This window comes from Pygocentrus nattereri, chromosome 11, assembly GCF_015220715.1.
Source record: "Pygocentrus nattereri isolate fPygNat1 chromosome 11, fPygNat1.pri, whole genome shotgun sequence".
Taxonomy (NCBI): Eukaryota; Metazoa; Chordata; class Actinopteri; order Characiformes; family Serrasalmidae; genus Pygocentrus; species Pygocentrus nattereri.
This window is the reverse complement of record NC_051221.1, coordinates 5,592,407-5,616,802: the sequence shown is the minus strand read 5'-3', so window position 1 is coordinate 5,616,802 and position 24,396 is coordinate 5,592,407. Positions and strand designations below refer to the sequence as shown.

General features: G+C 43.9%; 1 protein-coding gene and 1 long non-coding RNA gene across 3 annotated transcripts in view; both read right to left on the bottom strand.

The window, feature by feature from the left end:
- Positions 1-1,203: 1,203 nt before the first annotated feature.
- LOC119264265 lies at positions 1,204-3,228 on the bottom strand. Its single transcript, XR_005130922.1, has 3 exons — positions 3,114-3,228; positions 1,507-1,785; positions 1,204-1,246 (listed from the first exon to the last, which is right to left on the bottom strand). It is a non-coding gene; the product is annotated as an uncharacterized LOC119264265 (long non-coding RNA).
- Positions 3,229-14,127: 10,899 nt separating this feature from the next.
- Positions 14,128-24,396, bottom strand: part of LOC108413742 (mucin-5AC-like) — a 57,080-nt gene continuing 46,811 nt past the window's right edge. The window contains exons 9-11 of one of the 2 annotated variants that reach the window (XM_037542443.1): positions 24,089-24,184; positions 19,372-19,443; positions 14,128-14,389 (exon numbers count right to left, since the gene is read on the bottom strand). In XM_037542443.1, coding sequence (XP_037398340.1) covers positions 14,346-14,389; positions 19,372-19,443; positions 24,089-24,184 — 212 coding nt within the window. In that variant the 3' untranslated portion in view covers positions 14,128-14,345. The remainder of the gene's footprint in view (positions 14,390-19,371; positions 19,444-24,088; positions 24,185-24,396) is intronic. The other variant, XM_017686390.2, reaches the window with a different exon arrangement.

The window sequence follows — 24,396 nt, the reverse complement described above, 5'->3', positions numbered from 1 at the left end:
TGAGGATGAGGCTTTTTGTTTGAGTAATTTTCCTTAAAATGTTGTGAATTCTATCAAAAATTACTGCAGGGCAACACACCGTGTAAAAGACTGCCTCAAGCTAAAAGTCAGACCCGGTGGCTGCTTCAGATGAACGGCCCAGCACCTCTAGCTAACTGAGCAATAAACATAAACAACTAACGTATTTCAACAGATGCAGTGAAAGCTGTGTGGGTATTATGTAAAGTACATATACGTGTCATACATAGAAAACACAGTGTCCTAAATGTAAAATCTGGTCACAGTATCTAGTGCTAGATCATCTGATAGCAACACACGAACCTTGAGATGGTCTTTCAGACGAACCTTCAGTTGTTGTTGAAGCTTCTGTCGTCTTAGTAGTGGTTCTTTTAGCTGTGGATGTGGTTGTAGTTGTAGCTGGTGTGGCAGGTGTAGATGTGGTTGTAGTTGTAGCTGGTGTGGCAGGTGTAGATGTGGTTGTAGTTGTAGCTGGTGTGGCAGGTGTAGATGTGGTTGTAGTTGTAGCTGGTGTGGTAGGTGTAGATGTGGTTGTAGTTGTAGCTGGTGTGGCAGGTGTAGATGTGGTTGTAGTTGTAGCTGGTGTGGCAGGTGTAGATGTGGTTGTAGTTTTGGGTGTGGTTATGCTGTTTGGGCCTAGAATATAGAGATAACAGAAGATGTATTTGAACATTGACCATCTTGAAACCCAGTGACTTCCAGGAAAGCCTGGATGGCAACTAAACAAGATGGGTGGTTCTAGAGAAATGGATGAAGTCCAGGAAAGATTGGCATGGATGAGTGAAGTTAGCGTCCTGACACACAGCACTCGTAAGAGGGCACCAAGCAAACAATGGAGAGAAACGAGGAACAGTAAGAAAACCTGAACACAAATAATGTCCCCTGTAATGTTTGATGCCTCTCAGTGTTGCTGCTTCTCTGCTGTCAAATCAGCACCATAATCAATGCTTTTGAGTGTCGTAAAACTACATGACACCAAAACCTCGTATCTCCAGAAATGAACTGAACAGGAGAAGGAAAAACACCCTAAAGTAGTAGTAACTGAAGTTAGTGTAACTCTACTGACTGTTACAGACTCACGGCGCGCTGGGAGACTTTACATTAACATTATTGGTCAGATTTTGGAATCACAGCTGATGTATTAATGTCCTGTTTTTAGCTCACAGTCATTTTGTAATCTGTCCTGCTGGACATTTCTATTCATTTCCACACACTCAAATGGAAGAACCTGTGGAGAGTGAACAGAACGTTCTTCATCCATAAACACAGGTAATGGATAATGTTCTTCCCTCTGGCTTATCAGGGCTTTAGGAACTCTCCTGACCTCCCCTGTGTGATGGGTTTTGCTCATATTTTCTATGAGGGATCAAAAGATAAACAAAGACATTTTATAGCCTTTTTAACTGTAGCTTTACAAAGGGTGTCAGTATTTCTGGAGGCTACTGTAGCTTTTGGTTGAACATTGAAATAAAACATTTTCACACTTACCGGTTCCTGATGTCACACTGAGCTCCACTGTAGCTCCACTGCAGTCGTATCTACCAGCGTCTGACTGAGAGACTCCGTATATAATCAGCACTAGATCTTTCCTTGAGTTGTAACGTCTGTCTGGATCAGCGATGTGTTTGGTCGTCTCTCCATTATGAGTGGTCAGAATGTCCACTCTCTGTCCGTTGGTGTCTCTGCTCCAGGTCACTGGGCCTTTAGTTAGTCTTCCACATTTAAGAGCGACAGTGTTTCCCTCTTTCTCAGTCTGATGTAGAGTCTCTGTTATGAAGAACACAGTGCAGCAGGTTCAGTGTTCAGTCTGCAGTGTTGCTGGAATTAGTTTATTATACTTTATTACAGCTCTTCATTCATCACTTCATCACTGTTTTCTCTCAGTCCATCAGGCCTCTGACTTCTCCTCTCATCCCTTCATCACTGTTTCCTCTCTCTGTACCAGACCTCTGACTTCTCCTCTCATCCCTTCATCACTGTTTTCTCTCTGTGTACCAGACCTCTGACTTCTCCTCTCATCCCTTCATCACTGTTTTCTCTCTCTGTACCAGACCTCTGACTTCTCCTCTCATCACTTCATCACTGTTTTCTCTCTCTGTACCAGACCTCTGACTTCTCCTCTCATCACTTCATCACTGTTTTCTCTCTCTGTACCAGACCTCTGACTTCTCCTCTCATCACTTCATCACTGTTTTCTCTCTCTCTGTACCAGACCTCTGACTTCTCCTCTCATCCCTTCATCACTGTTTTCTCTCTCTGTACCAGACCTCTGACTTCTCCTCTCATCCCTTCATCACTGTTTTCTCTCTCTGTACCAGACCTCTGACTTCTCCTCTCATCACTTCATCACTGTTTTCTCTCTCTGTACCAGACCTCTGACTTCTCCTCTCATCCCTTCATCACTGTTTTCTCTCTCTGTACCAGACCTCTGACTTCTCCTCTCATCCCTTCATCACTGTTTTCTCTCTCTGTACCAGACCTCTGACTTCTCCTCTCATCACTTCATCACTGTTTTCTCTCTCTGTACCAGACCTCTGACTTCTCCTCTCATCCCTTCATCACTGTTTTCTCTCTCTGTACCAGACCTCTGACTTCTCCTCTCATCACATCACTTGGTTGTACTTTTATACTCTACTGCTTCCACAAGTAAACGGTCCTCTTATCACAGCATTTGCAGTGTTTTTCTCAGTGTGTGGTCATTTCAAAAGTCCCCACATGTGATTTTCCTCCTGTGTGTTTATCTCTCTGTGTGGAAGCGGTGCAGGTTGTTCTGCTCTGACATGAGGTGACGAGGGCGTCTGTCAGAGATTCATGATGCATTCAACTAAACCAGATAAATTTGATTTATTTTAATATTTTCCACGTTACCAGTAACTGCTCTGACCTGATGAAGCTGATGTGAGGCTGTAGTTCGTGTGGCTAATAAACAGACATAGCTTTAAAATTTTAAATAGAGAAATGTAGACCAATGTAATGAAAGAGCAGTGTTCAAGTTATTCTGGCCAGCTCTACACACTTTATAGCCTTTTTAAAGACTCGTCTTCATGAAGGGCAGCAATAATTCTGGAGGCCACTGTAGAGAGATTCACACTTACCTTTAGTCACAATGAGCTCCACTGTAGCTCCACTGCAGTCGTATCTACCAGCGTCTGACTGAGAGACTCTGAATATAGTCAGCGCTAGATCTGCTTGTGAGCCATAACGTCTGTCTGGATCAGCGATGTGTTTGGTCGTCTCTCCATTATGAGTGGTCAGAATGTCCACTCTCTGTCCGTTGGTGTCTCTGCTCCAGGTCACTGGGCCTTTAGTTAGTCTTCCACAGTGAAGGACGGCGGTTCTTCCCTCTGTCTGACTCACATGTAGAGTCTCTGTTATGAAGAACACAGTGGAGCAGGTTCAGTGTTCAGTCTGCAGTGTTGCTGGAATTAGTTTATTATACTTTATTACAGCTCTTCATTCATCCCTTCATCACTATTTTTATTGTCTCTCTATCCGGCCTCTGACTTCTCCTCTCATCATTTCATACCTTCCTGTATCTGTTATTAAAGACTACATATCTCCTCACTGTACACCACATTCTTTGAAAGGTAAAATCTCTTGAAGTAGTTGTCAGTTGTACCAGTTCTGGATGATGTTATTTAATGCAGGAGTGCTCGTCTCCAAATGGGTCATTTTCACAAACATCTCTAATATTAATATATAATATAATCTATATATAATATATAATCCTAAGAATACTAGGAAAAGTTCAAATGAATTAAAGTTAATATTTTCTTCATTTATATATACAAACAGTGAATAGTGAAGCTTGTGGTGTGTGTGTGTGTGTGTGTGTGTGTGTGTATATATATGTTTTCAACTAATACCATGAAAATGAGGAACTTACTGTGATTATGCGGCTTTTGCTTCCTTCTTTTCCTACATTCTCTACATACACCTGAATATAGAGACTAGAGACACCTAGTGGACATTACTTATAACGTCAGTAACTAAACGTCATCCCAAAACTGAAGGATTTCATTGATTTCAATGAGTTTTTTTTTGTCATTGCTGTAACAAAGTAGAGCTGATACAATTCATAAAGTTAATCTGTATATTGTGTTTATTCCCCAACCTTTATTTTCAAATCCTGAATTCTGTGGTGTATTTTAAAGTTGAACATTAAAACATAAGTAGTCTTTAACCATGACAGTCAGACAAGTAGGTGCACTGGGGTAATAAGAATTCGACACCGCTCAAATTATGTGCTGTTGAAGTTTTGAGTGGAGTTAAATGAACACACTTATGCCCTAAAGAGAACATACTACTGCACATTTAATGCCGCGCTCTGCCTCTGTGGTCTTTGTGTTTCCATGTTTGACCCTGGACTCTGTTTCTGGACGTCTATTTATTATTCTCCTGTTTTAGATATCCTGTTTTCTGGTTTTGAGCGGAAAAGTGCGTGGACAATCTAAAGGAATAAAACAAAGTAAAATACAAGCAAAGGAAATACGGGAGGTGTTTCTATCCCTATACAACCGATGGCCCCTACCTCTGCCGGGTAGCCACTTACATCACCAAGCTGTCTGGATGATTGCACAAAAGGAGCTTTATATTTCACCGCTGAACCCGCCATCGCTCTCCATATTATCAAATCACTCAGTTGAGCAAATGCTCAACTCCCAAGTCGTGCCAGTACCAACCACTGAAAGGGGGTGTGTCGAAATAGCCCCTATTACCATATTACCCTATTACCATATGCACTGAAGGGAACAAAATAGAAGTTATTTTCCACTTGGCCACATTAGTTTTGAGATTTTAGTCTAAAACATTTTTTTTAACCAGCCATTAGGGGTGTACTTTGTGTACTTCTGGTGCCGGTCCTAAGCCTGAATGGTGAAGGTTGCGTCAGGAAGGGCATCCGGTTTAAAACTTGTGACCGGATCGGTCGAGGCCCGGGTTAACAACAACCGCCTCCGGTGCTGTTGACCAGCAGGGTGCCGGTGGAAATTGGACTACTGTAGGTCGAAGACCATCAAAGAGGAGAAGAGGAAGGCAGGTTAGAAGGCAGCGAGAGAGGAGGAAAGGCAGGAGTGTGGAGGTTAGAGTAGGGACTCTGAACATAGGGACAATGACTGGTAAAGGCAGAGAGCTTGCAGACATGATGGAGAGAAGGAAGGTAGATATTCTGTGTGTTCAGGAGACCAGATGGAAAGGAAGCAAGGCCAGGAACATTGGAGGTGGATTCAAACTGTTCTATCATGGTGTAGAGAGGAAGAAAAATGGAGTAGGGATAATCCTAAAGGAACAGCTTGGGAAAAGTGTTCTGGATGTAAAGAGAGTGTCAGACAGGATCATGAGCCTGAAGTTGGAAGTTGATGGTGTAATTTTGAATGTGGTCAGTTCATATGCACCACAGGTTGGTTGTCGGTTGTCAGAGGAGAAAGAGGAATTTTGGGTAAGATGGATGAAGTGGTAGATGGTGTCCCTAGAGAGGAGAGATTGGTGATTGGTGCAGACTTCAATGGACATGTTGGTGAAGGGAACTGAGGGGATGAAGAGGTGCTGGGTATGTATGGTGTGAAAGACAGAAATTCGGAAGGTCAGATGGTTGTAGATTTTGCAAAGAGAATGGAAATGGCTGTGGTGAACACGTATTTTCAGAAGAGGGAAGAACACAGGGTGACATACAAGAGTGGAGGGAGGTGCACACAGGTGGATTATATCCTTAGCAGGAGATGCCACCTAAAGGAGATTGGAGATTGTAAAGTGGTGCCAGGGGAAAGTGTAGCAAGGCAGCATAGGGTGGTTGGCTGAAACAAAGAAGAGGAAGAGAGTGAAGACAGAGCCAAAGATTAGATGGTGGAAGCTGAAGGAGGAGGATGGTTGCAGGCAGTTCAGGGAAAAATTGCAACAGGCCCTTGGGGGCAGTGAGGAGCTACCTGAGGACTGGGAACTACAGCTAAGGTGGTGAGAGAAACTGGCAAGAATGTGTTGGGTGTTTCGTCTGGTCAGAGGAAAGAAGACAAGGAAAGTTGGTGTTGGAATGAGGAGGTCCAGGAGAGTATTCAGAAGAAGAAGGCAGCTAAGAAAAAGTGGGATAACCAGAGAGATGAAGGAAGTAGGCAGGAGTACCGTGAGGCTAGTCACATAGCGAAAAGAATGGTGGCAAAGGCAAAGGCTCAGGCCTATGATGAGCTGTATGAGAGGCTGGACAGTAAAGAAGGAGTAAATGACTTGTATCGTTTGGCTAAACAGAGAGATAGAGCTGGAAAGGATGTACAGCAGGTTAGGCTGATAAAGGACAGAGAGGGAAATAGGGTTAGTGAGTGAACAGAGAGTGTTGAGTAGATGGAAGGAGTACTTTGAAGAACTAATGAATGAGGAAAACGAGAGAGAGAGGAGGACAACGGGGGGAGAGATAGTGGATCAGGAAGTGCAGAGAATTAGTAAGGTGGAAGTGAGGGCATCTTTAAAAAGGATGAAGAATGGAAAGGCAGTTGGTCCAGATGACATACCTGTGGAGGTATGGAGATGTTTAGGAGAGAAGGCAGTGGACTTTTTAACCAGGTTGTTTAACAAAATCCTGGAGAGTGAGAGGATGCCAGGAAAAACACTCCCCAAAGAAAACTTATTATCTCAGATTTTCCACTATTTTCCCATTATTAATGTCATGATTGGCCCCTCCTAGTCCTGTCCATGTGTTCGTGTTTTTGTTTAGCCCATGTGCGTTTGTTTTGGTTTAGCCCCCTCATTTCATGACTCCGCCGCTTATTGTCTACACCTGTTTTCCACCTGTCTCTTGTTTTTCCTGTGTATTTAAGCCCTGTGTTTGCCCCTTGTCTTGACTTGTCTTTGTCTCTCTCTATTTTGTTGGTTATTTATGGTTTATGTCAGGTCTGGTCCCCGATCTATCCATGTTGGCTCATTGACCCTGGACCGTTTTGACCGTGACCCTGGATTTCCCCATGATAAAAGTCGCTTATCTCAGCACGTGCGTCCACCTCCTCACTCCCCATCACAGAAAGACCAGTCAGCAATGGACACAGGGAGTAAGTGACACACTGGCATGTGGCTGTTCTGTTGGGACAAAACTCCAGCTGTTTCCACGCAGCCCGAGTTATTCACGTTCCAACATCACCAAGCCAGTGAGAGCAAATCCCCTGGTGCTGAGGGAATATGAGCACTCATCGGTCCCATAAGAAGGCAAAGGACCTTCCCGCCTCGTGTCTGGACAACGAGAGCTCAAGTAAACACCTAGGGTCTGCCCATCTTGAGCAACGCTGCAGGGAGGAGCGACCTGCAGCGCAAGATGTGGATAGATGGATGGAACGTTCAGATAACCCGTACTGTGGTACTCGGCTTGTTCACAAGCACCACTGCGAGCTGCCTATCGGTCGAGTGAGCCTTGGCAACGGCCGAGTGGGTCCCGTTTCTGTTTGTTCCTCCAGGTTGGAGCAGCTGTCCCTAGCCCGAGTTCCTGACCCCATGGTCGCACCCCCGCGGCATGCCTGATCCTGTGACTGTACCCGTGGACGTCACTGCAGACCCGCCTGCCCCCGTGGACATCACAGCCCCTCTGTTCTCGCCCATCCCATCCTTGCCTCTGTCTGTTCCCCGTGGGCCTCCTGTTGCTTCTGTGTCCCCTGTTTTGTCTGTTCCTTCATTTCTGCCCTGTTCTGTTTTTGTCTTGTTCCCGTCTGTTGTGTCTGTACCTGTTCCTGTGTCTCCTTGTGTTTCTGTCCCGGTTTCTGTTGGTGTGCCTGTTTCTTTTCCTGTTTCTGTCTTGGTTCCTGTTCCCCTGTCGTTTGCGTGGTCTGTGGTCCGTTCTTGTTTTCCTCATTCTGTTGTTTCTCTGGTCATCTCTCGTTCGGCGTCTTTTTGTGCTGTGCCTCCTCGTCCTCCCTCCGTGTTTCATCCTTGTTGTGTTCGTGTTTCATCTGTTCTTGAGTCTGGTGTTGTGTCTCCTGTTTCTGTGCCCAGCCATGACTTTATGGAGCTGCTTTGGTTACTTGGGCTCAGTCATGCTGGAACAGGAAAGATCCTTCCCCAAACTGTTCCCACACAGTTGGAAGTGTACAAATGTCCAAAATGTCTTGGTGTTGAATCATTAAGATTCCCTTCACTGGAATGAAGGAGCGAAGGACAAACCCTGAAAATCCCTATCAAATCCCTTTCAGCCCTTCATTAATGAGGTACTCAGACACATGTTAGACATAAAGATTCCTAGGATTCTCTCATTTCTATCAATGATTCATTCGAAATTTCAGTAGCACTGCAACTCCCCAACTTCCCTACTAAAGGGTGGTCCTAAGAAAATAAGTTGGATGGGGCAGGCCGAAAACGCTTTCCAAACATTGAAAGAAGTTTTCACCACAGCCTCAGTACTAAAAGATCCTGACTCAAGACCTCTGAGCCTTTTGAAATTTAGGTAGATGCTTCTGACACAGGTGTAGACGCTGTATTATCACAATGCTGTGGTTCTCCTCTGAAACTCCATCCTGAAACGTTTCACTCACATGAGTTAACACCAGCCAAAAAGCAAACAGCAAGCTAACAGAGAGAAGTATGTGTGTTTTCCCCTGCTGGTCATAAGCTGTGCATGTTCTTCAGAAAGCTCATATACAGGCCAAAACCTTGATATCATGGCAGCACAGAAATGTGTTAATGGGAATCAGCTGAAGGTCCACTAATGATGTTTTCTGTGGTTTTATATAAACATCAGTCATGACAGTCTAACAGCCTTTATTCCTTAGAATTAAACAGGCTGCTTCTTTTAACTGTGATATATGTAAATGAGCTCTGTTCTGATTGGCTGCCCTGTATTGTGGCTAGTCCTATATATATATATATATATATATATATATATATATATATATATATGTACAGCACTTACAATCACATTCATCAAACGGGGATGGTGAAAGGAGGGTAGCAGTTTTAACAGGGGGATCATTTTTGTCTTTGTCATTTCTGACAGTGATGAACAAGAAGTCAGAGATAATGAAGTCTATAGGGTGAAGAATGAAGAGTGAGTAATGTCTTCATATCTCCACACGTGGTCTGTCTGTGTGTATCTGTGCTCTGAGAGCTACTGTGTAGGAGGGGGTACAGCAGCTCTGCCCCTTCCTCACCACATCCTACATGAGCTGTTTTGGTTTGCAGTGTTTAGGCCTTTAGAAACTTTTAGAAATCATAAGTGAAACACACACATGTGGAAAACAGCAGGTGTGCGTTTAATCTCTCCTCACATACTCATTTCATATGAATACATGTCTGTCTTTTATTGTCTTGTTCTGTGAGGTTTGTGTACCAGATGTTTTGTTAGGCTTTGATCCTGGTGTTGCACTGGTGTGAATTCATTGCACTGCACTGGTGTGTTTAATTGCAGTGTTGTGTACTTACTGTACTGATTTAGTGCCTTACACTGCAGAATTATGTACAACTTAATGTACTTAATGTATTCTTCTACACTGTCTGTCGCACTGCTGTGTTATTAGTTTGTCACACAGGTCAGCCAGTGTGTCACGATTGGCCACTCCCAGTCCTGTCCATGTGTTCATGTTTTGGTTTAGCCCCCTCGTTTCATGACTCCGCCCCTGATTGTCTCCACCTGTTTTCCACCTGTCCCTCGTTTTCCATGTGTATTTAAGCCCTGTGTTTGCCTCTTGTCTTTGTTGCTTGAATCTCTGTCTGTGTTGTTTGTAGTGTTTGATTCTTGTTCTTGCTCTGTGTTCTTTACTGTCATGTCTGTCCCGCGATCTCTGTGTTGTCTGTATGAACCTGGACTGTTCTGACCACGACCCTGGATCTGCTCTTAATAAACCTCACTTATCTCAGCACGTGCGTTCGCCTCCTCGCTCCCCGTCCCACAGTGGTAAAGATGAACTGCTGTGTCAAAGTTAATCTATTAGGTATAATGACGCATTGAGTCCTGCACCCTGAGACCTTTCATTGTGGCCAATGGCTAATTTAATAATTATAATCAGGGAAAAAGCTTTCAAATTCAGACAAAACACATGAACACAGTTGAAAAGTATTTAATGCTAGAGTGCATCTTCAACACTAGCATGATTGAGATTTCAGGATCCTCAGGACATCACCGCTCCTTCTTGCCAGCAATTAGCAGATCTGTCTTTCTCTCCCTATCTCTGTAGCAGTATCTGTATCTAAATGCGTGAGTAACTTCACCAAGTAAACACCAAGAAATGGGCTGCAGTTCGTCTTTCAACGTTAAATAGCTGTCAATCAAAACGGGATTCAGCCTTTCGACTGATCCTCCAATCATCTTGAAGAAGCTCCGCATCCAGACCCGCCCACCCACAGCTGCATTCACCCCCAGAGACGCTCAGCGTCCAGGAGCGGGACAAAATCGTGGCATTTATCCAATGACCGGCGAATTTTGAAGCAATGAAAAAACCCTCTCCATGTGGTCCCGCTGAAGAGAATAGACACTCAGCTTCTACGGGCGAATCCACTGACGCTACGGGAGAAGCAGCTGATTCTGAACGAACTCGTCTTCAAGATTAACGTGTTCTGATGCATTTGTAGTGAATGAAATGTTAACGCAGCTGAACATATTTGGGGAGTTGGTGCTTCCAACGCATTCCTTCTCATTACCAAGACAATAGGCGTTAATCGCTTCACAGCAGGGGAGTGGGCTACATGGGGGCTGCTTTCCCTTACAAAAATTTTCGTAGCTTTTGTCATTCTAGTGTTAAAGTTGTGCTTTGTAAGACTTGGGGCTTTGGAGCCCTCTCTGGTGGGAAAATGTAATTGCACCCAATATCTGGAAGAACATCAGTTTCAGACCTTCTTCTTGAGCCTGTGTGTGTGACATTTATACGTAAAGATGCACAATGTGGTGTGAAAAACTCCCAAAACGTTTAAATGGCTTTACAGGGTAACTTACAGCAGCTCACCATATTTTAGCCTGTTTTTACTCTCCTCACTCCGTAATGACACATTTCAGTTTCAACAACAACTCACAAAATCTCACACAGTGGAGCTTCAAGGTGCCACTGGAAACGCAGTAATAGTGCTTTATGAATGTGTTACTGTGTTTTTAGTATTGACTTCAGAATGAACAGGACTTGCAAACGGGAATGACTCTACAGTTTGAAGACATTGTGTTATAAATAACAGTCCAGAGTCCCTGCTCTCTGAATAAATGATGGAGATATTTAAGCTACATTGTGCTGTCAGAGAAGAAGATGCAAGAAAAACTGCACTAAACGCAAACTCCCTTTTAGCCCACTTTATCACAGGACTGTATATGGACCGTTTGTTGGTGGCGCACATCAAACTCAGGCTCTCTGACTTGCACAGGCACTTTCACATCAGTCAGCTGAGTGATGAGAACCGTGTCAGTCTGTGGTGAGCGTGTCCGGTGTGGTTCTTTCTTCTGTGGTTTCAAATGTGCTCTGAGGTTGGGGGGGAGGGGGGGGTCCGCCTCGTATGACAACGTGCTCAGCTCTGCTATTGCTGCCTGGACAGGTTCAGACAGTTGTCTCAAGTAAGGCACTGATTTAATATTTTCTTTTGCTCGTTTGAGTGAAGCGACCTCCTAAGTTTTGGGTCTCTACGTTCCCCAGCTCCGACTCAGGCCTGCAACGTTTTTCTTTTGTTTACGTAGTTTAGGCTGTTGACTGTGTAAGGACGTGGGCCCACTGGAGTTTAAATATTTCCAGAGGTTTATACTTTGTACATGTGTTCAGAACTCTTTTATGAGCGTGCTTTATATTTTCCCCTGCTCAAGTACTATTACAGGTGTGTTAAAGGGGAAATTCTATCCATCCATCCATCCATTTTCTAAGCCGCTTCTCCGTCAGGGTCATGTGGGGGTGCTGGAGCCTATCCCAGCAGTCTTCAGGCAGAAGGTAGGATACACCCTGGACAGGTCGCCAGTCCATCGCAGGGCAGACAGACAGACACAGACAGTCACTCACACCTAGGGGTAATTTAGCATGTCTAATTGGCCTGACTGCATGTCTTTGGACTGTGGGAGGAAACCGGAGAACCCGGAGGAAACCCACGCAGACATGGGGAGAACATGCAAACTCCAAAAAGAGAGGACCCCGGTCACCTGGCCGGGGAACCCAGGCCCTCCTCACTGTGAGGCGACAGTGCTACCCACCACGCCACCATGCCGCCCTGGGGAAATTCTACATAAGTCAAATTCATGATTGGTCATATGAGTTTAAATTGGAGGTGAATTTATACAAAAGCTACTTGTGCAACAAATACGGTGTACATTGAACATTTACTTCATCTGTAACTTAAAAAAGCTCTAACATCTGGTTACTAAAACTCTGAAATATGTCATTTAAAATTCTAAGCACTGTTATATTGTAAAGGTATTTACAGTTTACATTTTTCTGAACCCTGATAATTGTGAAAAATCCATAAGAGAACGTTCTTTGATAAAATCTGATATTTTTCACTTGTGAAACGCTCAGTAAACCTCTGGTATTTTATATCTAAGTGTATTTGAGCATTTACTTTCTCTTACGTGTGTGTTTTACTTCTGCCAATAACTTATATAAGGGAATAGGGAGTGATATATTGAATTCAGGGCCCTTATTCTTGCCACATATATTTGGGATAGGGGTTACATAATAAATGGGAGGCACCGCTGGGAGCATTCCCTTTTAGTTATTCCCTTTTAGGGTAATGGTCTTATTAGCAGGCAGATAGTAAAAACCCAGTTCTAGTTAAGGTAAACAGAGCAGTCATGGCAGAGCCCTCTAGGATTCCCTCTTCTGTCGAGCTTCGCAACTGGTGTAGAGGTGAAGGCTTAGACATTAAACATGTCTTTATGCTAATCGGTGTTCCTGAAGACACTGATGTGGCATATATTGAAGAAACTATGCAAAGCATAAAAGCTCTGGGCAGAGTAAGAGTGAGAGGCAAGATGTTTGATCCCCAGCAGAACAGTCTTGTGGTGTTTTGTGAATGCCGTGAGGTTGTGGATATCACACAAGTTCCATCTGAAGTCATTCCTAGTGATGGACGTGCCACATGGAAGCTAATTATTTCAGATGAGCCCAGTAGAAGCACTGAGGATTTCACAGAGAAACTATCCAGACTACTCAGAGAAGAAGGTAAAACATGGAGTGACATTCCTGCATTGCATGCTTTGAGTTCTTCCTATGTTAGTGGTCCTGAGTCTATTATTCAGGCTGTGGGTGACCTGTTAGAGAAAGCGTCTAAACCATCATGTGAGAGCAGTGCATACAAGCGCTTAAGGACTTTCTCTGGAACCAGTCCCACCCCTGCTGGAGAAGAAACTTTAGAAAACTGGCTAGAACAGGCTAAACTTATGGTTGAAGAGTGTGGCTGTCCTGATCGAGAAAAGCGTAGGAGAATTGTTGAAAGTCTTAAAAGTCCGGATTTAGGGATTTTTCAAGCAGTAAAAGCAGCCAACCCTGAAGCTAGCCCAATGGAATATGTTGAGGCTATAGAAGGCTCATTTGGTAGTATGGAGTCTGGAGAAGACCTGTACTTTGCTTTTAGAATGATGCGGCAGCAGCACGGGGAGCGTCTCTCTGAATTTCTAAAGAGGCTTGAAAGGGCTCCAAGACAGTACAGAGGGGAGGTCTTCCTGCTACTTCAGTTGACAAAGTACGAGTGGAGCAGTTACTTCGAGGTGCAGTTGATTCAGATCTCATGCTGTTACAACTTCGACTAGGGAAAGAAAGAACAATCCTCCTTTTTTAAAACTACTTAATGAGATTAAGGATGAAGAAGAGCTTGAGGTAGCTAGACAGAGGATGAATCCGCCAAGTAGGCGATCATATGTAGAGGAGGCAGTGGATAGGGCAAGATGGAGGCAGATGATCCGCTGTGGCGACCCCTAAAGGGAGCAGCCGAAAGAAGAAGAAGATGTAGAGCTACAGGTTCCCATCACTTCATAATACACAGGAAACATTTGAAATAAGATCATGACATTTTATTTAGGTTGGCTTAAGATTTTTACAAAGTGCTTTGTGGAAAATAGAAATGATGTTAGAACATAATAAAGAAAAAGAAATGTCAATAAAATTTAAAGTCCTGAAACCTGAGAATGAACTGTAAAATATGGACAAAAATATATATGATTACAAAGCCAAATGACATAAATATGGGAAACTAAAACATCTAAATTAATAAAATACAAGGAGAAAACTAACAGTTGGTAAGGAAAAGAATATACAGTGAGGTTTAACAGAATAAAAGTTGTATTAAATTCAGAATTGAACAATGTGTTTGTGATTTCTGTGGGTTTTAGTATTCCTGTCCTTTTCCTTCTACCTGAGATTTCTCAAAGTTAATGGATTAAAATGTATGACATAGATGTTTCCTCCTGATTAGCTGATGAGACGAGTCCGTGGAGTCTGTACACAAACAGCTCCTGCACAAAATGAGATCATGTGGAATCACAGTCAGTTAAAACAGTAGAAGACGTCATATTGTGGATAAAAGGTGCCAAAAATGGTGAAATTTGTGCACTGATATAGAAAACTGAGCAGCGATGTGGAAAAGGAAACTTACAACAGAAACGTACAAAATAAAATTTTATTTTAGACCAAAATGATCCAAAAAGAGGAGAATAGAGTCTCACAGACTTCAGTTCCTACTCTGACAGGCTAAACCTAAGACGCTCCAGTGCAGTTCTGTAAGTTACTCAGTATGTAAATAGTGCAAACAGACCTGATTTGTTTTTCTACTCAGTTTACTTTATTTCTACTTCAGCCAAAGTTAAGTTAGTCTCACTATTTCACTGTTGAAGTTATGAAGTGTGTTTCAGCTCTAGCGACTCTTTAACTGAGGGACATTGCAGGACAGTCAGTCAGAACAGAGGTCATTACACATATTCATCTTAATGGTACAGTAATGGTACAACCAGCAGCGATGTGACCCTGAGGTCACCAAGCCGGACACCCTCCATCCCCTGACTGCGCCTAGAAATTCTATCCATGAAAATTGTGAACAGAATCGGTAACAAAGGGCAGCCCTGACAGTATCCAACTCTCACTGGGAACGAGTCTGACTTACTGCTGGCCATGCGAAGCAAACTCCTGCTTTGTTTGTACACGGCCTGAATAGCTTGTAGCAAAGAGCCATGTACCCTGTACTCCTGAAGCACCTCCCACAGAATACCCTGGGGAACACAGTCGAATGCCTTCTCCTGGTTGGGCAAACTCCCATGAACCCTCAAGAATTCTGGAGGGGGTGAAGAGTTGGACCAGTGTTCCACAACCCGGACAGAACCCACACTGCTCCTCCTGAATCTGAGGTTCGACTATAAGCCGGACTCTCTTCTCCAGTACCCCTGCATAGACCTTACCAGGGAGGCTGAGGAGTGCGATTCCCCTGTAGTTGGAACACACCCTCCGGTCCCCAGACTCTGCCTCCTCACTGGAGAACATGTCGGTGGGATTGAGAAGGTCCTCAAAGTATTCCTTCCACCGCCCAATGATGTCTCCAGTCAAAGGCAACAGCACACCATGTCCACTATATACAGTGCTAGTGGCACACTGCTTTCCCCTTCTGAGTCAACTGATGGTTTGCCAGAATCTTTCCGGAGTCGACTTAGTCACTTTCCAAGGCCTCACCAAACTCCTCCCACACCCGGGTTTTTGACTTGGCGACGACTGAAGCCGCAAATCGCTTGGCCTGTCGATACCTGCCAGCTGCCTCTGGTGTCCCACAGGCCAACCATGCCCGGTAGGACTCCTTCTTCTGCTTGACGGCATCTCTCACCTGGGGTGTCCACCACCGGGTTCGAGGATTACCGCCCCAACAGGCACCAACTATTTTGCGACCACAGTTACAGTCAGCCGTTTCAACAATGGAGGAGTGGAACATGGCCTATTCTGAGTCAATGTCTCTCACCTCCCCTGATATCTGGTCAAAGTTCTGATGGAGGTGTGAGTTAAAGATCAATCTGACAGGTTCTTCTGCCAGACGTTCCCAGCAAACCCTCACTATACGTTTGGGCTTGCCTGGCCTGACCGGCAACTTCCCCCACCACCTGATCCAACTCACCACCAGGTGGTGATCAGTTGACAGCTCAGCTCCTCTCTTTACCCGAGTGTCCAAAACACATGGCCGCAAGTCTGATGACACAACTACAAAGTCAATTATTGAACTGCGGCCTAGGGTGTCCTGGTGCCATGTGCACTTATAGACATCTTTGTGTTCGAACATTGTGTTCATGATGGACAAACTCTGGTTTGCACAGAAATCCAAAAACTGAACACCACTCGTTCGGATCAGAGAGGCCGTTCCTCCCAATCACACCCCTCCAGGTCTCACTGTCATTGCCCACGTGAGCGTTGAAGTCCCCCAGTAGGACAATAGAGTCTCCAGGAGGAACACCTTCAAGCACCCCTCCCAAGGACTCTAAGAAGCCTGGGTACTCTGAACTGCTGTTCAGTGCATAAGCACAGACAGCAGTCAGGACCCGTTCCCCAACCCGAAGGCGTAGGGAAGTTACCCTCTCGTCCACCGGAGGAAACCCCAACATACAGGTGCCAAGTCGAGGGGCTATGAGAAAGCCCACACCTGCCCGCTGCCTCTCACCATGGGCAACCCCAGAAAAGAATAAAGTCCAGCCCCTCTCAAGGAGACTGGACCCAGAGCCCAAGCTGTGTGTTGAGGTGAGCCCGACTATATCTAGCCGGTATGGCTCAACCTCACACACCAACTCAGGCTCCTTCCCTGCTAGTAAGGTAACATTCCAAGTTCCAAAAGCCAGTTTCAGCAGCCGAGGATCAGAACGCCAAGGCCCACGCCTTCGGATACGGTCCGATCCACAAAGCAGTGAACCTCTACTACTGCTCCTCCCATCGGTGGTGCATTGATGGAAGGGGGGACTCATGTAGCTCCTTCAGGCTGGACCCCACCGGGCACCATAGGTAAATGCCCGGCCACCAGACGCTCGCTGGCGCACCCCTGGCTCCAGGGTGGGGACCCGGAGACCCTAATTTTTTAAATACTTTTCATAAGGGTATTTTTGGATCATGCTTTGTCTGACCTGTCACCTAGGACCAGTGCCTTGGGAGACCCTACCAGGAGCTTTTGCTCCAGACAACATAGCTCCTAGGATCATTCAAGAATGCAAACCCCTCCACCATGATAAGCTGGTGATCCATGAAGAGGTACGTTACAACATAATGAAGAAAAAGAAATATCAATAAAGTTTAACAGGATAAAAAAGTCTGAAACCTGAGAATGACTCAGGAATATGAGTTTGGGTGAACTGCAAAATACGGAGAGAACTGCTCTATAACTGAATTGTAGCTCAAAGCAAAATTAAATCACATAAATGTGGGAAACTAAAACAACTAAAACATTCAAACACAAAGAAAAACTTGCTAAATTGGTTTGGAATGGAATGAACAGCAAAGTTTAATATAAATAATAGCCTTATTTAAAACACACACACACATTTTTTAAACTGCTTATCCTTCTTGGTCACAGAGGGTGGGGAGCTGGAGCCTATCCCAGCGGTCACTGGGTGGAAGGCTAGATACAACCTGCACAGGTCCTTGTTAAAAGCAATATTAAATAACTGGTTTCTCTGGGTTCTAGTATTCATTGCTTTTTCCTTCCACCCCAATATTTCTAAAAGCTAAGGGATTAAACGATATGACATTTCCTCCTGATTAGCTGATGAGACGAGTCAGTTGTGGAATCTTCACACAAACAGCTCATATACAGAATGAGATCATGTGAAATAACAGTAAATTAAAGCAGTAAAACGTATTGTGGATAAAAGGTGCTGAAAATGGTCAAATATGAATTCTGATACAGAAAACTGAGCAGTGATGTGAAAAAGTACAAGAACAGAAAAGTACAAAACCCAATATTATTTTAGATCAGAATTATCCAAAAAGAGGAGAATAGGGTCTCACAGGTTTAGTATGTCAATAGTTTGGAGCTGATCATTTTTTTACATAGTTTACAATCCCATTTCCAGAAAAGGAAACACTGGGATGCTGTGCAGAATGTAAATAAAAATAGAATGCAGTGATATGGAAATCATGTGAACCATATTTTTAACAGAAAATACTACAAAGACAACATGCACTGATAAAAAGCTGAGTGGTCTTTAGCCAGGAGGACACAGTGTCCATGATTTCCTAAAGGAATTTCAAATGTTGGTTCATCAGACCACAGGACACTTTTCCACTTCTCCTCAGTCCAATTTAAATGAGCTCAGGCCCAGAGAAGGTGGCAGCATTTCTGGATCCTGTTTATATTTGGTTTCTTCTTTGTGTTTTAGAGTTTAACAGCATTTGTCGATGCAGTGATGAGCTGTTTTCACAGACAGTGGTTTTCAGAAGTGTTTCTGAGCCCATGCAGTGATTTCCACTACAGAATCATGTCTGTTTTTAATGCAGTGCTGCCTGAGGGCCCAAAGATCACGGCCAGCTAATACTGGTTTTTGGTCTCGTCCCTCACAAACAGAGACTTCTTCAGATTCTTTGAGTCTTTCAATGATATTATGTACCATAGACGATGAAAAGCAGAAGTTCTTTCCTATTTAATGTTGAGAAACGTTCTTCTTGAATTGTTGCTCTATTTGATGGTGCAGTGTTTCACAGAGTGGTGAACCCTCCTCATCTTTACTTCTGAAAGTCTTCGCCTCTCTGAGATGCTCTTTACACCCAATTTCACTGTTTAAGTTCTAAAGTGTGTTTCAGCTTAGGCGACTTTTCAGCTCAGTTGATTTATTACATATATTGTCCCTTGTGTGGTGTTGGGGTCTGTGGGACCCATTTTCAATGTTTATAATTTATATTACACAGGTGGTGTTGGGCTGAACCTGCGAGGAGTAAAAGTGTGGAGGTGCTGTGTCCTTCCCTGTGTTCTCCTCTACATTGCTTGCTGTTAGTGTGTGTGTGTGTGTATGTGTGAGGGTGGACAACAGGAACATGCTGCTGACTGGCTACATCTGGTACTTTTACAGAAATTTTTATGGCTGTATTGATTAAAAAAACAATAAAATGTTGGGACCACCAGACCACCAACTAGCCAACACATCAACACCACACAAAGGCTATTCTTAAATGGTACAGTAACAAAACCTTCCTGTTTAATTCTGAGTGATAAGGAGTGGCTGGAAAACTGTGAAAAATGAATTCATGTCTATAGACCAAGCAGCTAAATACAACATTGTGTTACTCTTAGAGAACACATCAAGCACTCATACTAACAGTTAAGCTCTTCAAAGGCTCAATAGTCAGAAAAGACAGAAGCAGCCAGATGAACTCTTCTGGGTTGGTACTGGGCCTAGATGATAAACAAAAGCTTAAAACAGCCACTTCCTCACATTCATCAGTGGCCTATGAACGTTCTGTGATCTGAGAATCTGCATATATTTACCTGTTTGTTCTTTATTAAAGGCGACGTATTCAATGGTAGTGTAGACGTCGTCATACGGCATCTCACAGTCCTCTGTTAAACATGGAAAGAGGCAGAGTTTGTCTTCACAGCCCAAATCAAGCTGGGGTGTTTTGTGCTGGTGCAAGTGGATCAGACACAGCAGTGCTGCTGGAGTTTTTAAACGCCTCAGTGTCGCTGCTAGACTGAGAACCAAAAACATCCAGCCAACAGCGTCCTGTGGGCAGCGTCCTGTGGGCAGCGTCCTGTGCCCACTGATGAAGGACTAGAGGATGACCAACACAAACTGTGCAGCAGCAGATGAGCTGTCGTCTCTGACTTTACATCTACAAGCTGGACCAACAAGGTGGGAGTGTCTAATAGAGTGGACAGAGAGTGGACACAGCGTTTAAAAACTCCAGCAGTGCTGAGTCACGCATTCAGCGGACACGAGTCTGGATTCCATTTCCCAGGATTCATAGGGGACTCACGTGACTGACTGCCAAGCACGGCGCTCCTATCAGCATTCACAATCCCCAGACTACCAACACGGATCACCTGTGGACTAGATCATATGACCTTACTAGGTAGTGTTTAAGCCTGGACTTAGAATATGAGCATTGTGAAGTATTGTATCATGTGATCTACTCAGCGGTTTGTTGATGTTCACCTCCTTGTGTTTTTTGACCTTGACTCGAGTTTTTGCCTTGCCCTTTTTGTACTGTCGCCTCTGTTGTTGGATCTGTGTTTTGACTGCTTGGACTGTGTCTTGACTACGATTCTGGTTTTCCGTCTGGCAAAGATTAAACCTGTTCTACTTCCAGATCTGCATTCATCTGAATTCTGTTTCCAAGTAACAGCTGTGTCCACTGATCCACCTGCTGATCCACTTTCACCAGCACAACACACATTAACACACCACCACCACGTCAGTGTTACTGCAGTGCTGAGAATGATCCACCACCCATCATCACCCAATATCCACACTAATGCTCTGTGGGGGGTCCTGACTGTTGAAGAACAGGGTGAAGGGGGGCTAACAGTAACAGATGTTTGTGTAACACCATAATATTTAACAAACATCTGAAATATTAACCATAGCATGATATAATGTTTTGGCCATAACACCCACCCCTATCTAAAACCCTTACATAGACCATGCACTGAAAGGTTCTAAAGGGATGTAGTTCCTGTGTGAGGTTCCTCTAAAGAACCCTTGTGGAAACGTATGTAGTAATAATAATAATAATAATAATAAGTTGAACTTATATAGTGCCTTTACACAAAACCCAAGGTCGCTTTACAAAATGCATATCACATTACACAAGGCCCGAGGAAGATGCAGGAGAAAAATGAAAGAGAAAAAGATGAGATTTCAATGAAGATTTGAAGTGAGAAAGAGAAGAGGTAGAGCGAAGAGAGAGAGGCAGAGAGTTCCAGAGCAAGGGGGCCGCAACACTGAAGGAACGACCACCCATAGAGCTGAGCCTGAACCTAGGGACCACTAGAAGGCCTGCTTCAGAAGACCTGAGGTTACGAGTGGGCTTGTAGGGTATTAGAAGGTCGAGTAAGTATGCAGGAGCCAGGCCATGAAGTGCCTTGAATGTGAGAAGTAGAATTTTATAGTGAATACGTAAAGTAATGGGCAGCCAATGAAGTCTCTGAAGAACAGGAGTAATGTGCTCAGATTTTTTAGTGTGTGAGAATCCGTGCTGCAGAATTTTGCACTATTTGTAATGACCTAAGTGACTTAGCGGGGAGCCCATAAAGCAATGAGTTACAATAGTCCAGGCGAGAAGTAACAAAAGCATGGACCAGAGACTCAGCTGCAGCCGGGGACAGTAAAGGACGGATATGTGAAATATTGCGAAGGTGGAAAAATGCAGACCTAGACAGAGACTTGATGTGCGGTTCAAAAGACAAAGAAGGGTCAAAAAGAACACCTAGGTTTCGGACAGTGACAGATGGAGTGATTGTAATATCATTTACAGTGAGAGCAAGATTTTTGAGAGCGTTAACAGTTGACTTGGAGCCAGTAACTATAAACTCGGTTTTGTGTGCATTTAAAGAAAGAAAATTTGCCCTAAGCCAGGAGTTCAGGTCAGTAAGACATCTATTTAACTCGGGTGGGGGAAACAGTGCTGCTGGTTTGAAGTTGAGATAGATCTGAGTATCATCAGCATAGCAATGAAAATGTAAATTGTGACTACGAAAAATATAACCGAGGGGGAGAATATAGATTATAAAAAGGAGGGGACCAAGGACGGAACCCTGAGGGACACCATATTCAATGGGCACTGTGTCAGACGTATGGTTCCCAATTGAAATAAACTGAAGCCTGTTAGTCAGATACGAGTGGAACCAGGATAATACGGTTCCAGAGAGACCAATCTCAGTGAGCCTAGTTAAAAGAACATTGTGATTTACTGTGTCGAAAGCAGCAGTGAGATCAAGAAGCAAAAGAATGGAGATGCAACCTGTATCCGTGGAAAGGAGAAGGTCATTTAGGACACAGAGAAGAGCAGTCTCGGTGCTATGATGCAAACGAAAACCAGATTGAAATTTTTCAAATAAATCATTAGTGTTCAAAAAATCAAGCAGCTGGGAAGCCACAACCTTTTCTAGAACTTTAGAGATGAATGGGAGATTTGAAATAGGCCTGTAATTGCTCAAAATTGTTAGATCTGAGTCAGGTTTCTTAATAATAGGTGTGACAGCTGCTGTTTTTAAAGACACAGGAACATATCCAGAAGTGAGTGAAAGATTAACCAAGTGGCATATTGGTTCGGAAAAGATACAGACACAGCGTTGAAGAAGATGGGTAGGAACAGGGTCCAGTCGAGAGGATGAAGTCTTAGAGTTAGCTATAATATTGACAATAGAAGTTGAGTCAGTCAGAGAGAAATTTGAAAAAGAAAGTGACAGAGTTGGAGAGAAAACGATAGGCCCATGGCAGTCAGCAGGGGTATTCAACAGGTCTTTATAGATGGTTGACACCTTGTTACAGTAGAATTTCAGAAAGGCATTACATAGATCAGTTGAGGCAGTATTTGGAGTTGATGGGGCTCGCAGAAGCTTATTTACCACTGAAAACAGAAGCTTGGGATTCTGACCAGCAGCACTGAAAACATCCGTGTAGTATGATGCACGAGCATTGTTTAGTGCTACTTTGTATGAGGCCAGATGATCAGTGTAAGCTAGATAGTGAACCTGCAACCCGGATTTCTTAAAAAGACGTTCAAGACGTCTTCCAGCTGTTTTCATATTGCGGAGAGCAGGAGTAAACCAAGGCGATCTATGAGTAGAAGGCACAGATCTAGTTTTCATCGGTGCCAAGGTGTCAAGACAAGCACGTAGAGTACAGTTATAGAAAGATACAGCATCATCAGTGGATTGCATTGAACAAAGATGGGCAAAATGAAACGTTTCCAGAGAGGCCAACAGAGAAGGACAATCAATAGCCTTAACATTACGATAAGTAAGTACAGATTTTGAGTGAGGTTTAGGAACAGGTGGAGAGAAAGAGGCATTGATTAGTATATGATCAGACACACCAACACAATGTCCAGTTATATTAGTAATAATCCCACCCGTAGAACAGATTATGTCCAGAATATGACCCTTCTTATGAGTCGGAAAGTCAACGTGTTGAGTTAGATCAAAACAGCTTATCAATGACAGGAATTCTGAAGAGGCAGAAGAGTTAGAGTCAAGGTGGATATTACCATCGCCAAGAACAATGATGGAAGAGGAGAGTGAACTGGCAAACGCCAAGATCTCCCCAAATTCTGACCCTGAATAAAACCGCCAGTCCCCCACCTCTACCTGTTTTTCTAGGTGAGGCCAGATAATTAAAATTAGGGGGAGAAGCAGCATTCAGGTAAGAAAAGTCACCCGGTACCTGCCACGTTTCAGTTAAAAAGAATAGATCCAACTGATGCTGGTCGATAAGGTCATTGACTAATGCAGCCTTATCTGTGAGCGAGCGACAGTTCAGTAGCGCCAGGTTAGATAGATGATGTGCCGAGATCGAAGGAGCAGACCGATGCGACGATGTAGAACGAGGGACCTCCAGTAGAAACCTATGGTTCACTCCACGATGCGCTCTTTCAGGGCGTCGCCTAAAGCAACGATCAGTAATCTGTACTGCGGGATGATTGATGCACAGTGCCTGAGGTGCTGGATAAGACTGACGTTTACAGCCACGATGTATATATCGGGGTCGTCTACAGATGCTGATAGAGCAGCAAAGATTGTAAGTGGGAGCATCAAGCTGACGGAAAGAACGCAGCCTTCGTAAGTCCTCGCTGGAGTATGAGTATATAGGATAAAGGCTCGGAGTACCAGTTAATTCCTCCATCGCACCCGATCAAAAAATGATAATCTGAGAAAAGGCAAAAGTAAACAAACCGCAAGCCCATTTAGCCACCCGCTCGACATCAGAGCCACAGGGGCAAAGTATAACAGACAGAAAAGTGAAAAAAGAGAAAAAAGAAAAAAAGAAAAGAAAAAAAAAAATAGAAGATCCAGCGAGAAGTGGCAGCAAACAAAGCGCACAGCGTACTCTCAACCGGAACCGGAAGCCAAAATGTAAACATGTGTAGTCATTTCCATATGATTACACACACATTTTCGAAGCCGATTCTCCATCAGGGTCGTTTGGTTAAATAATACAATATTCCATAATTTACAGATCGTAAATCATCATCATCATCATCACCTTTTCTTTTGTGAAAACATCTCCATGGGAACAGAACCAGAGCCACAGCAACCAGACAGGAACCTGCTATGATCAGGACATTCCATAGAGCTGAAACTGAAAACACAGTATATGTAACAGGATCCATTCATGTCTTCATTCTGAGGATGTTCAGCATAAGCTGCCTCCTAAAACGACTTCTGTCTGAAAAACACTGTTAAATCAAGCCCTGGGTGCCACTACTCAGACCTCGTCCATCCTCGTTCGGTTCACAAGCGCCTGAAAACATAACAGTAATGACTGAGTCCTCAACATTTCTCACTAAGACT